We start from the raw sequence: 12,932 nt of genomic DNA, 5'->3' as shown, positions 1-12,932 counted from the left end.
TAGCAAACAGTATTTCTCAGCTAAGCTCCTGCGGTCACACTCATTCTTGGAGCAGCAGCGAAACGTAAACAAATGGAGCACGCGGTGGCTGTTTCAGGAGGGGATTCCTCGCCGGAGGAGATTATTTGCAGTTCGCAACTCAAGCCCTCCAACAACACGGCCATCAAGTGCCTCAAGTGCGACAAGGTTTACATATTTCCAACCGACAAAGACGACTGCCTGGCGCACCTGTATCTGGAGCACCGACTGGTCATCGCCGATGTGGAGGACATAGCGCTTCTGGAGGACTACCTCCAGTACTGGGAGAAGGAGTTTCAGAGTGGGAAAATAACTTACTCTACCGTGTCTTTTTAATCATTTTTCTCATTTGCAGCCCATGAATTCGAGCAATATTGCACAACAATGTTCTTGGATCAACTGCCCGATAGCAAGTACGCCAAGAACGAGAAGTACTACCTCCTTTGTGATATTCTGCCCCAGGACTACGAGCTGCGACGAAGGTTAAAAGAAAAGCGCCTTAGTGAAGCTCTGGAGCGACATCAGTTCGAGCTAACCGACCGCAACTTCTCCAAGGAGTGCCTTTTCTGCAGGACCATAATCAAGGGATTGAGGGCGGACTACTTGGACCACCTGTTTGACAAGCACTTTCTGTTGGTGGGCAAGCCCGAGAAGCTTGTGTACGTGGACGAGCTGCTGGATCACCTGGAGGAGAACCTGAATCGGTTGATGTGTCTCTACTGCGAGAAGATCTTCAGGGATCGGCCTACACTCAAGGAACACATGCGCAAGAAGGGCCACAAGCGGATCAATCCGAACAGGAGGGAGTACGACAAGTACTTTCTAATCAACTACAATGGCGGACCTACTGCGCCAACGCCCCGGAAACAGCACCATCAAAAGCGAAGACGGGAAACCGCATCCGTATCCACAATCGCTGATCCTGAAACTGGCAGCGTGGACTTCGACAAGCACTTTGCCCGCCCGGATTCGGATGCCGAACACGATTCGGACTGGTCGGATTGGGCGGCAGATGGTGAGCCGAGCTCCATTAAGTGCCTGTATTGCCACCATCTCGGCGACAACTTCACCCTTCTCAAGGAACACATGCACGATGTCCATCGCTTGGATTTTGAAAAGGCCACCAGCTCTCTCAACTTCTATCAACGCGTCAAGGTGGTTAACTATCTGCGCCGACAAATGTGCCTGCTGCGCTGCGTGACCTGTGACCTGCACTTCGACGAGGAGGAGTTGCTCATGGAGCACATGGCACAAGAGTCGCACTACGGGATCGGCGAAAAGGAGAGTTGGGACAAGCCAGAGTTCTTCTTCCCGTACATCGAGAACGATGGTCTGTTGTGCGTGCTGGATGATTCCGGAGGAGATGACCCAGAGGTCGATACGGTGCGCATTATCTCGGAGGACAGTCTGGCGCAGATCAACAAGGATGCGGAGCGACTGTCCCTCGAGAATTTTAAGCTGTAATTTGTTAGATCAGAAACTGAGATTTTTGTATTGTAAAGTTTACGTTTATAGGAAACTAAGTAAATAGCAATGGAATTTTAAAAATGTATTTTTTTATTGATATAAAGGCACCAAATTATAGTTTAATTTATTGCTACTATAATAAAATAATATATTTTATATTCCCCATAAGGGTTAAATCGGTCAGCTCAGCAAGTACAAGAACCACTCGCCCTTTCGCAATGCAGCCCTGCTGGCGTTGCCACCTCTTCGTTGGACATCGATTGTTTTGCAGACTGACATCATTCCCATCACACCGAACAAAATAAAGAGAAATTAAGCGAAAAATGGAGGCACTGGACATTCTGGAGAAGCGCATCGATGCCCTGACGCGAGTCCTGGGACCCGGGCAGGATTCTGAGGTGGGCGAGGGCGTGGTCGACGCCCTGTGCTCGGCACATGGCCTCCTGGGCGAAGCAACCACAGGAAGTGCTGCACTGCAGCAGTGCGTGAAGAGATCCGACGAGCTGGAGAAGTACCTGGACCCTAACTTCCTCGAGGAGCACCAGCAGGTGCGCTCCAAGGAGGTCTACCTGCACGCCGTGGCCCCCGAACTGCACACCCAGGCCGAGCAGCTGGAGAGGATTAAGCAGCTGGAACCGGCCCTGGGTGCGGAGTACTTCCGCAGCATTCCCGCCGAGTGCCTGGAACAGCTAAAGGGCATCACCCAGAACAACGGGGAGTACGCCCAGCAGAGCGAACTCATCGAGGAGAGCCTGGTCTTGGCCATGAAGCGGTACGGTGAAATCCAGGCGGGACTCCTGAGCTCCCTGGATGCTATGAGCGAACGGTTGGACCAGGTAGAGGAGCGCATGGAGCAGAGAAAGCGGGCCGAGCTGAACAAGGATGTGCCGCCCAAGGATTGAGCGGATATCGTTCCAAAGACTGCTGAAAGTATTTTCTATGACCCCGTTTCCAAATCCTTTCCCATGCGAATCTGGTTCCATTTAAGCTGAAGGTATCAGTTATTCAAGGTATGGAAGTAACCTAGGTTCTTTTGAAAAGTGAAATCGTAGCTAAAACAATCCCGATTTGATTGTTTATGGAATCCGGGATATTAGATTTTCTAACCACTCCAACGAAAAGTGGCTAATGATGCTCTTTCAATTGTAAGTTTCATTTTTTAAAATTATTTAACAATAGCACAATAAACTATTTTATAAAACTAATGAAATCCGATGAAAATCTTGTGATACTGTTTTAATGTCTCCAATTTGTTATTATTAATGATCTAGCACAATTCCAATTTAAAAATATGAAAGACTATAAATTGTATAATTGGCATAATATTTATTACCTATAAAATGTATACAATACGATGTGACATTTATATTGGAAATGCAAGAGGAGGAAATAGTTACAAAATAATAATTTACCCGCGTAAACGTTCTTTCAACAGTAAATTTCCATGTTTAAAGTTATTATTGTCGTGACAATAAGAAACTTTACCACAATTAAAACTAGTTGGGGCTCAGGCTGAATCCAAAGGAAATCCTCTTTACCAACATACAAGGCACAGTCTTGACTTTTCTTCTTTCCAAGAACGAAGTCCGGTGCTCCTAGAAGCGGAGCTCGTTTCTAACTATCCTTTCGTATACGGCTGGTGTGAGTGGAGCATACACGCCATCCGGCTGTGCGTAGAAGAGTTCATCCTCGACAATCGCCGGATTGAAGCCCTGCTGCTGCAGCTCCACCTTGCGCAGCTTGAAGGTGCCCGTCAGGTCGATTCTGCGCAGGAATCTGAGGAACTGCGGCCTCGCGTAGTTGGGCAGGCATTTGGCCAGTGCCTCGCCGAGTTCGATGACCTTAACCTCTCGCGTGGGATCGTAGATGGCTGCCATGCCAGCTCTTCCCTCAGTGTTGGGTATGCTTACTCCGTACACAATGACATCCTTGTAGCCAGCCAGATTGCTCAGCTGCGCCTCCACCTCGCTGGTGGACACATTCTCACCCTTCCAGCGGAAGGTGTCGCCGGTGCGATCCCTGAAGTACAGATAGCCCCGCTCATCGGCCACCAGCAGATCGCCCGAAATGAAGGCCATGTCGCCCTTGGAGAAGACATCGTGGACCACCTTCTTGGAGGAGGCCTTCTGGTCAACATAGCCGAGGAACTCCCGGCAGGGATTACCCCTCACAATCTTTCCAACAAACACGCCTGGCTCATCCACTCCACATCTCTCGCATAGCCCTTTGCTGTTCCTCAAGGGCTCTCCGGTATGTGGATCTGCTTTTATAATCGATATTGGATAGATCTGCGGCAGTATGCGGGATATAAATCCAATGGCTCCCACGGTGCTGTCATTGTTCATGATATTGGCATTGCCCTCGGTGGCTCCATAGAACTCGCCCACTTTTCGGATCCCGAAACGCTCCACGAACTGCGGCCAAATCTGTGGACGCAATCCATTGCCAAACACCATGCGCACTTGGTGGCTCCGATCGTGAGGAGCCGATGGCGTGGCCAGAATATAGCGCGCCATCTCTCCAATGTACTGTCCCACCTGGCAGTAAAAAAGAGAAGGTTAATACAACATAGTGGATGACCTTAGTGGTAATTACCGTGCATTGGAAGCGGGCGCAGTCCGAAAAATATCCAGAGGCGCTGAATTTCTTCCTTATGACCACGGTGGAACCGAAGAGCAGGGCCTGACCCATGCTCATCACTCCGCCAGCGGTGTGATACAGGGGTAAGGGTGTGTAGAACACATCCTGATCCTTGAAGCCAAGCGTGTAGTGAATGCCCGCAGCTATGAAGAAGTACCTGAAAACAAAAGAATCCTTTTACAGGAGGAACCTTCTGCAGATAGTGGGAGATCTTACCGAGAATGCGTGATGACGGCTGCCTTGGGCAAGCCCGTGGTGCCCGAGGTGTAGATGTAGACCAACTTGTCGTGATGATCCGCCCGAGAAGCACCGGCGGCCACCTTATCCTTGGCCGCCGTCTCCAGAAGGCCGTTCAACTGCTGGGCCAATCCCTGGCTGAGGCCCTCGGAAGCCACCACCTCCTGGTTGGACTCGTCGTTGAACTGATACAGTCCCACGTGCGCAGGCAGATCCTTGGCTATATCCATTACGGCCGATCGAAAACTGGCGCCGTAAATGAGCGCCGTGCACTGGCCCACCGTAATGCTGTGCTGCAGTGAGGCTCCCCGGAGATTCGTGTTGATCAGGGGCGTGATCACGCCAATCTTGGATAGACCAAGCCAGGTGGCCACGAATTCAGCGCGGTTTTCGAGCAGCAGACCCACCACGTCGCCCTTTTTGTAGCCGTGGCTGTGGAACACATTGGCCACGCGGTTCGAGTGCTCGTTCAGCTGCCGGAAGGTCCACTGCTGGGACTCGCTGACAATGGCCAGCTTATCCGGCTGCCGGGCCACATTCGCCTCGAAGATGTCTCCGATGTTCAGATTCTTCCGCTCCTGGCGCTTAACGAAGAGCAGCACACGGATGTAGGCGAAAAGTGCACTGAAGGAAAAATGTATTTAAAACTACAAAATTGAGTATCTAATCCTTATAACTTACACCGTATCTCTGGGAGTGGTAACTGCTGCAATGTAGAACCAGCGCCATCCTGGACGCACCAGTAGTGTGAATATCAAGGTGGCATATAGGGAGGCCAGTCCGTACCACGGTCCTTGGTAGTAGAGGATCAGACCGGAAATGGCCGTCATGACAGGTGCTGTCATCCACTGCAGATAACGCCGGAAGTTGGATTTGACAGGTGGCTTGAGGTTTGTGGGATCATCGATGGAAATGGAGACCTAAAAATCATAAATTTAGTATACTTTCTAGCTAGCAATAAGATGAATGTGTGAACAATGCCAATTGAGAGGAGCAGAACACCGACTGCATCACTCATACGCCGCGTAAGCAATCACAGGCGATACGGGTCTTAGATAGCAAATAGAATAACCCCTCAGCGTGACACCTCCAGATGAAGTTTATTCAAAGCTTTTCCTGATCTTCAGCTAATTGCTTGTTGTTTAATTTGCACTCTAGCCACCGCAGTTCCATAACCTATTCCGCATCAATCAATTAGCACTTTATTTAAGCAATTTACAAACAAACCAAAAAACAAAACAAAACAAAACAAAATAGTGAAAAGCAAACAGACAGAAAATATATAGAGTGGTAATGTGGATAAACAAGATCTAGTGGCCAAAACGGTGACCATTCCGGCCGGATGAAAGTTCTCGGAAGTGCAGCAAGGCCTTCTTCTCGGCATCGGATGCCAATCGGTTTGACAATCTGACCAGAACGCATATGGTCAGCGCCGAGATGACTCCCAGCACAAAGAACACAACCTAATTATAGTATGTATTGCTATATAGTACGTTCTATATAATCATGCGATTACCTTGTGCCAAATGGTCAGTCGATGCTGCGTGGCTTTCAGACCGCCCTCCTCCACCAACGGAGTATCGTCGCTGCCCGTCATCATGTTATTCAAATCTTTGCTCAACTCTTTTGACCCTTGGCGCTTGAATGGTTCCGCTGGCTATCTGTTTATTTTTGGGTTTTATTTATTTTGTATTCAAATGACAGTTGCTTCGCAGAACTAATGTAATATTGAATTTTTTAACATGTGTAAACGAAAAGATTCGATTTCAAAGTGGGTTTCCCAAGTTAGCTCATCTTGATATCAAGATATATTTTGAGGATTCTCGTCGCCTGACTTATCTCAGATTCAGATTCTCATGCCTATCCTATACACTGTAAACTTTTTAAGATGTCTACCTGAGGGTAGCCACACTTAACGTACATTAAAACTAGATCTCTTAACTTCCCTCCTCAATCGCCGTTTATTTTAATAACCTCCATTAACAAGCGTTTGAAGTCACCCTGATCTTGACTTTCAAATGGTTTCTGACCAACTTCACCCAAAGACATAGTTTGGGCTGCAGTAATCTTTTATATAAAACCTGATTATGAGCTTTATCCGAACAGATGACCGATCGCATAATACTCGAGACCCAGACCTAGTCCCGGTTAAATCAGCGGGCCAAAAGTAAACTGGTTTCGGCTTTCAGCGGTTTTCGTAGCTGTTTGTTTCTGATGGCAACGTGAGTTTTATTTTGTTGTCAGATAAGGTTCAGTTTGGCAGCGGTGGAGTGGAGCAGGGGGATCCACCCATGGAACAACAAAGCCCCAAAAAATATGTACTATACATGTTGGCCACAATCGTGCGAGTAGATGAGTAGATGTATGTTATTTACCTGCGGGGGGTTCAAGGCCGTCGAACTTGGGGCGTGCGCAGCACCACCATTATCCGCACCATCAGCACCACCTGTAGTGGCCCCAGCACCACCATCAACCACGCCAGCGGTGCACATTTTATTGATTTCGGACTCCACAGCACATCTACAGCAGCCGAGCTCGGTTTGGTCTTCAATTAACTGCGCCGCTTAGTTGGTTTTTTATTGAGATTTCTGGGCGGTTGCACATAGAAAAAGAGATTAAAGAATTTAATTGCATGTTGAATGTCTTTTATGGATAATACGTTTGCAAGGTATAGCAGGATATCCATAAAAACCTAACTTAATATATGCTACTTTAGTATTATATGGTTGTAATTTTAAAAACACTCAGGAAAACGAAAACTATTTATATGTTTTCCAGAACCCTGGAGCTTTAGTCCCACATAGGAACTGTTCCTAATTGCTTTACGTGTTTGTATACAAATATCGCACTTATCTCATATGAAATACGTGTGCATTTTACTAAGTTGCTTAGCTTTTGGCTATTTTTCTCAGTGCACTTTCGCAGCGAAATGATGGGTAATTAGGCGACATGCAGCACTCGGAAGGGGCAGACAAAAGACAAAAAGAGAAAAGGCGAAAAGACGAAAAAGCTGAGAAAAATCAGAGAAAAAGCAGAGATAACGATGTGGGGAATTCGCAATTGTAGTGCACAGGTGACACCAGCAGAAAATATGGAGAAAAATTGCCTTTTTTGACGCAGCTCGACACGAATGATGCTGCGACGTTTTTGAGTTCAGCCATTTGTGGTCCGTGGTCCCAAGGTGAGTTTTGGGGTCTGATGCGGTTGTTTATGCGCGACGAATGGCAAAAGCCAAGTTGAGTTGAGGAGTTGGGCTACAGGTGGCCCATAAAGGCGTTAATGTATGGTAAACTCAGTTAATGGAAGAGGCAATTAAAGTGAGTTTAGTGCGTTGAGGAAGTTAGTCTCGGCTTGGAGGATAGATTTAAATGGGAAACGCGCATTTGTTTGCTTCAAAAGAGGTTACAAACGAAGGAAGTAAATGCAATTTAAAGAATTTATCGTGGCTTTTGAATTTTAGTTTAAAGGAAAACTATGCTAATATAAATTCCATGACTATTAAGCAAACATAAGCTCAGCTAATTGGCTTCAATAGAAACCCCTTTAAAATTGTTTTCGAGTTGTTAGGCTAATAGCTCTTGTGTCAAACAATAATTCATTAAAATATGTTTAGCCCATTTCCCTTTCGGCTTGTTCGCTAATTTGCCAATGCATAAACATGGCTTTTACTCAGCCTGCGGCTGACTCAAAACCTAAGTTTCAGTCCTCGTGTTGTAAATTGTTTTTTTACAACATTTTGCTCATGCAAACATTTAGTGTAGCTACTACAGCATTGTGGTTTCTTTTGTTTTTGTTGTACTTTTTGGTGGCACACATATAGATGAACACATAAGATCGGCAGAGATCATTAAGAGATGCGGATGTTGGCGACGCTTCATCACTTTCACTGAAATCTTCTTCTCCTTTCTTTTGTTAAATTGCTTTGCCTTTTGTGGGTCCCCACATCTCAAAGTCGGACTTTTCAGAGGATGGGGATTAAGAGATTCGAGATTCGAGATACGAGATACGAGATTCGAGATGAGATGTGGGATGCGATCAAATTGCGGCTGAAATTGTTGTTCACTCTATTAACTTGATGGATACATTGCACGCACAGCCAGAATTGAAATAATCTTGGTTTCGAAGGTCGTTGTTTATACGTAGAATTATTTAAAATATTTTAAGAGTTTCGAGCTTTTAAGAAATAGTTTCTTTTTTATGTAAGTCAGTGTGTTTAAAATTGGCTCGATAACTAACACTTTCTGAAAACCTTTTCATGGTTTTATATTGATTATATTTCACATTTGACTAAAAATATCGACTTGGAGATTCTTTAAAATACGCTTCCCAAATAGCTATACTGTATAACTTATATAAGTTTCACTGTTTCAATGCACTTTATTTATCATTTAATCACTTTCTAGGATGTTTTTTATTACCGATTTTTGCTTAGAATTTTACTTGTATTTTGTGCAGTTTGGTAGGCGCTTTGTCGGAGTTTAAGCCGGCGACGTCTTTCGGCCAACAGCTTCGTTCAGCAACTGGGCCCAAAAGCTAACTGCCTCTGAATCCGTTGTTGCCGACTCTCTGCCGACGCCGACGTCGACGTCGGTGGCAACAGGTCGCCGTCGCGAACACAGATACACACTGACACAAAAAGCCAAGCTTGGGGTCGAAGCTCTGCAGCTGAGCCAAGTTAACAAGGTGCTGTGCCTGTTGTTGTTGTTGTTGTTGCTGTTGGCCGCCTGAAATTGTCGGTTGCGATTCTGCTGTGTGTTTGCACGTGATTATGCCGCATGCAACATGTGTATTGTTTCAATTGCCGTGCCTCTTGAGCGAGTTTCCTTTGTGGCCATTAACATGTCAACAACCACAGAGCGTCAAGAATGTGGCCATAATGCAGTGGTGGCGTTCCGCAGGGGGGAGGGGGAGTAGCAGGGTTGGTGCATTTGGGGGGCCGCAGGGGAAGGTCGCGCGGTGTGGAGCGCACATTTAATTCAAAACACGTGTCTCGTATTCGTACTCTCTTCTGTGGCTGTTGCCCTCGGCTTCTGCTGAGCGATTCTTTCCCTCGCATTTCTTTCTATGCATAAGTGCACTGCGAGAAATCATACACATATGCAGGTCTTCAGCTAAAATAAACTCCCATGGTTTGATGACCAATTTGCATTGTAAAAACCTTTTGTTTTTAATATTTCCATATATGGTGCATGGTATCACTCTTTCACTTTTCCGTGGTCAACCCACTACAATTCCTGATTAAAGCTAATTAAAACTTCATTAGTGATAATAACTACAATTTGTGGGATTGTAATTTAAAATGTATTCTTCACGTGTACTTTCAAAGTACATAGTATGTACTTTTGTGCGCGCAATCGATGCGTTACCCCTACACCAAACTCTTGCCCCTTTCCGCTGCGAAACTGCGAGACAAGTGCAACGCAACCGTTTATTAAATATAATTTTGCATGCTCATTTCTTTAGCTGAGATCGGTAGTCATGACTGGGCTTAATTGTTATAAACAGTCCGTGGGACTGGGTAAGATAGATCCGCAGTGCTATTGCTAAGCAGTTTGGATCATTGCAACTGGGTCAATTGGGTGTTGCCAAACACTTTTGGGTTGGCGGTGGTTAGGGTTTGCAGTGGAATGACAGCTCAAAATACTTGCAAGGCACTTTCAACATAAGCTTAGAAACTTTAACCGACCTAATGATTCCATAAGTTCTAGTCCACTTAAAGCTGTAGTGGATATATGGATATAGAACAAGCTTTCATATCGTATAATCATATTACTATAAAGTTGAGCTCAGTTTACAAGATTCTAGTTGTTGTTAATAGCGCAAATTATACGGGTATACGAACTCAAAGCTCTCCTAAGGCTATAATTGTATGAACTTCGACCTAATGAATTAAAAATGAATCACGGTAAGTATAGCAATATAAGGGGTTATATATTAATATTATAGCTTTCTGTTCTTTACAAACAAGCCTTGTCCTTCGTCGAGTCCATAATTTCATAGCATATAAAGCTACCTGTGAGGCATAATTCATATCTGTCAACAGAATGTTTCAAATGGCATTACATGGCTCTCGAAGCCCTAACAATTTTTATAGTTCCCGCCAATCAACAGCTCGTTGCCCCAAGATACCAATAGTAAGGCTCCAAAGATATGCCCGACATTCGATGGTCTTTTTCACACATATTCCTCCGGCAGACATAAAGTGTTGTCTGTGCAAAAAAGGCAGCCGCACATTTGTGCAGTTTATATATACTTTGCCTTCTTCTTTTTTATATATAGCTTCGAATATATTTTACCCTTCGGGGGCTTGCCCTTCGCCCTTCCCCCCTCCGCAGTGCGGTACTTGAGAAGGGAAGAAGGGAAGAAGGGAACTGCTGCCTGCGCTTGTGGATTTTGTCAAGTGGATTTGTGTCGAGTCTTTGAGATCATTAAAACAACATCGTTAGGGCGTCCATAATGAAGTACTAAAGAGGAACCCAAGAAGCAATCCCTCGACGGTGCGACCAAGTCCCCGAAAAGAAGAATTCAATTTCAAGGCGATATTTTATGGGTCTAATGATTAGTTCTAGAGACGCACTGTCGCCTCCTTCGACTGCGACCAACGCCAAATCCAGCAGATACTTTCTCATCCGACTCTATATGGCGTATTGTGTTACGCCGCGCTCTGCGGATTTGATGGATGCGGCCGTGAAAAGCGCGGCGTGGAAAACTCTCGTTCCAGCATCGACATCGATGTTCGTATCCATCAGCGGTGGCATGCATCATTTTTCGCCACCCAAGCACTTATTGTGGGTATATTGGATAGGTTTTCATTATACTATGATTCAGGGAAATATAAAGTATGAAGTTATACATATATAAAGATGATTTCTGTTAGAGGGAACGGATTTCGAAATGAATATATTATTTCCTAAGCCTATACATATTTCGAATAGCGCGTGATGAGATATTTGAGTTTCTTAAGTTAGTTCTTCCACATAGACTTACCTACAGGGTATGTCCGTGGTCGACTTTATCCCTTGCTATTGGAATGTCGTGTGTTCTGCCGCCATCTATACGCCTATGTGTATGGTCGCCGTTGGGGACGCTCCCGCGCTGTCAGAAATTAATCTTTCCCTTTCGCCAGATGTTGCCTTCTGCCGGCTGCGGTTGCTCCCAAAGGGGGGAGCGCGGGGGGGTGGCAGGATCTTGGCGCAAAGTGTCAAGCGTTTACATCAGAGATGATCGGGTTCCCAGAACAAGGAATTCACCATTTTTAATCTTTTGATTTTCCATCCTCACTCCTTTGTTACGCCTTTGTGGCGCTGAGCAATTTCCCTGGCTGCAGATTAGTAAGTATCTGGTGATTTTTAGTAGGAAATCTTTGTTGGAGATGGAAACGCTGGTAACATTTGATATACTTCTCAGGTACATCTCATAATCGGCCATAAAATGACATTTCTGAAATACGTTTACAACTTTGAAAGCAGTTTCTCATCTTTGAAGGGATTTCCTAAACAATTTTCCCTTTGAATCCGACCACATTGATCTGGGACACACAACGTTTTGATCTTTGATCGCGATTTTCTCGATTTTCCTCGGCAGTTGGGAAAGCGTTTCACTTACTTCCTGAATGTTTTAGGGACTCGTGGCGGGGGTGGGGGGAGTCAACGGTTCTTGCCTGCGGGCCAAGTCACTAAAATGTTTTTATGTAAATAAACAAAAGTTTGGCTTCGGTTTTCCCCTCCGCCTTTGTTGTTCTTGCTGTTGTTGTTGCCCGGGATGTTCCTTTTTGGATGTAGACCGCCGTCGTTGTTGGGCTTTTTTATGGATTGTTTTTTGTTTATGGACAACTACATACAGTCGGGGGTGTGTGTCTGTGTGCAAGTTGCTTTTTATGTGCTGTGCGCATCTTCGGCTGAAAAAATATAAAAGCAAAATATTTATGCGACCGATGCGAGGCACAGAACGTCCGTCCCTCCGTCCCTCCATCACTCCGTCCGGAATTGGATCCATTCCGGGATGGCAACGGGGCGGATGAGTGAGCGAGATGTCCGTAGTAGCGATCGGTTTTGTGCTACCCCTTTTTTGACGCCTCCAGGCAATTACTTCCAGTCAAAATACCCTGCAAGTGCTACTGAAATGTGTCTGGCATATATGGTATATATTTTTATATTAAAATAAAATTACTAAGAACATTCTTCAGTATATATTTCTCTATTTAATAATGAATAGGTATAGGGACTTTGCCGCTTGGCAAATGTATTGAACTTACATATACGAATTGTAAGGGGTAACTCTCAGTCGAACTGGGCGATTTTCCAATTTTATTCACTTGTCTTTTTATGAACTTCCACGCACACACACAGCTGGGCCATAAACAAACATTTACGTACACATTAAAATGTATCTCGTAGATGCACATTCAGTACATTAGCTGGGCTTTTTGTTATTGTTGCTGATGGACAGATCGGCCGACTTCATCATCGGTGGCCATTAGTCAGCGCTGGCCCCCGCTCCCGTTCCGCTCCCCCTGAGATCCACTACCCCGTGGGCATCTATGAACTTTGATCGCTGATTGATTGGCCAAA

General features: G+C 45.4%; 3 protein-coding genes across 6 annotated transcripts; 2 read left to right on the top strand and 1 right to left on the bottom strand.

Moving 5' to 3' along the window:
* The first annotated feature begins 20 nt into the window (after positions 1–20).
* On the top strand, positions 21–1,566 carry LOC120446488 (zinc finger protein 277). Its single transcript, XM_039627493.2, has 2 exons — positions 21–319; positions 374–1,566. The coding sequence occupies exons 1-2, from the start codon at positions 73–75 to the stop codon at positions 1,480–1,482; spliced, it is 1,356 nt and encodes a 451-aa protein (XP_039483427.1). The 5' UTR covers positions 21–72; the 3' UTR covers positions 1,483–1,566.
* A 161-nt stretch (positions 1,567–1,727) lies between these two features.
* Positions 1,728–2,695, top strand: LOC120445737. The gene has a single exon (XM_039626311.2). The coding sequence runs from the start codon at positions 1,809–1,811 to the stop codon at positions 2,385–2,387; it is 579 nt and encodes a 192-aa protein (XP_039482245.1). The 5' UTR covers positions 1,728–1,808; the 3' UTR covers positions 2,388–2,695.
* Positions 2,696–2,794: 99 nt separating this feature from the next.
* LOC120445736 (long-chain fatty acid transport protein 1-like) lies at positions 2,795–8,887 on the bottom strand. Of its 4 annotated transcripts, none has more exons than XM_039626307.1 (6): positions 8,781–8,887; positions 6,738–6,950; positions 5,044–5,282; positions 4,342–4,986; positions 4,081–4,282; positions 2,795–4,022 (listed from the first exon to the last, which is right to left on the bottom strand). In XM_039626307.1, the coding sequence occupies exons 2-6, from the start codon at positions 6,852–6,854 to the stop codon at positions 3,081–3,083; spliced, it is 2,145 nt and encodes a 714-aa protein (XP_039482241.1). In that variant the 5' UTR covers positions 6,855–6,950; positions 8,781–8,887; the 3' UTR covers positions 2,795–3,080. The 4 variants fall into 4 exon arrangements, with proteins under 4 accessions (XP_039482241.1, XP_039482242.1, XP_039482243.1 ...); XM_039626308.1 differs by having other exon boundaries at positions 8,803–8,876; XM_039626309.2 differs by lacking the exons at positions 6,738–6,950; positions 8,781–8,887 and adding an exon at positions 5,879–6,091.
* Between the last annotated feature and the right edge of the window lie 4,045 nt (positions 8,888–12,932).

This window comes from Drosophila santomea, chromosome 2R, assembly GCF_016746245.2.
Source record: "Drosophila santomea strain STO CAGO 1482 chromosome 2R, Prin_Dsan_1.1, whole genome shotgun sequence".
NCBI classification, from domain to species: Eukaryota; Metazoa; Arthropoda; class Insecta; order Diptera; family Drosophilidae; genus Drosophila; species Drosophila santomea.
Note: the sequence above shows the minus strand (reverse complement) of the source record. Positions and strands in the feature narration are given on the sequence as shown.

Coding starts and splice junctions, on each gene's coding strand:
- LOC120445737 (XM_039626311.2), top strand. CDS start 1,809: ATGGAGGCACTGGACATTCTGGAGAAGCGCATCGATGCCCTGACGCGA.
- LOC120446488 (XM_039627493.2), top strand. CDS start 73: ATGGAGCACGCGGTGGCTGTTTCAGGAGGGGATTCCTCGCCGGAGGAG. Junction 320..373: donor CTGGGAGAAGGAGTTTCAGA/GTGGGAAAATAA, acceptor TCTCATTTGCAG/CCCATGAATTCGAGCAATAT.
- LOC120445736 (XM_039626307.1), bottom strand. CDS start 6,854: ATGTGCACCGCTGGCGTGGTTGATGGTGGTGCTGGGGCCACTACAGGT. Junction 4,987..5,043: donor ACCACTCCCAGAGATACGGT/GTAAGTTATAAG, acceptor TTTTTCCTTCAG/TGCACTTTTCGCCTACATCC. Junction 4,023..4,080: donor GCGCCCGCTTCCAATGCACG/GTAATTACCACT, acceptor TTTTACTGCCAG/GTGGGACAGTACATTGGAGA.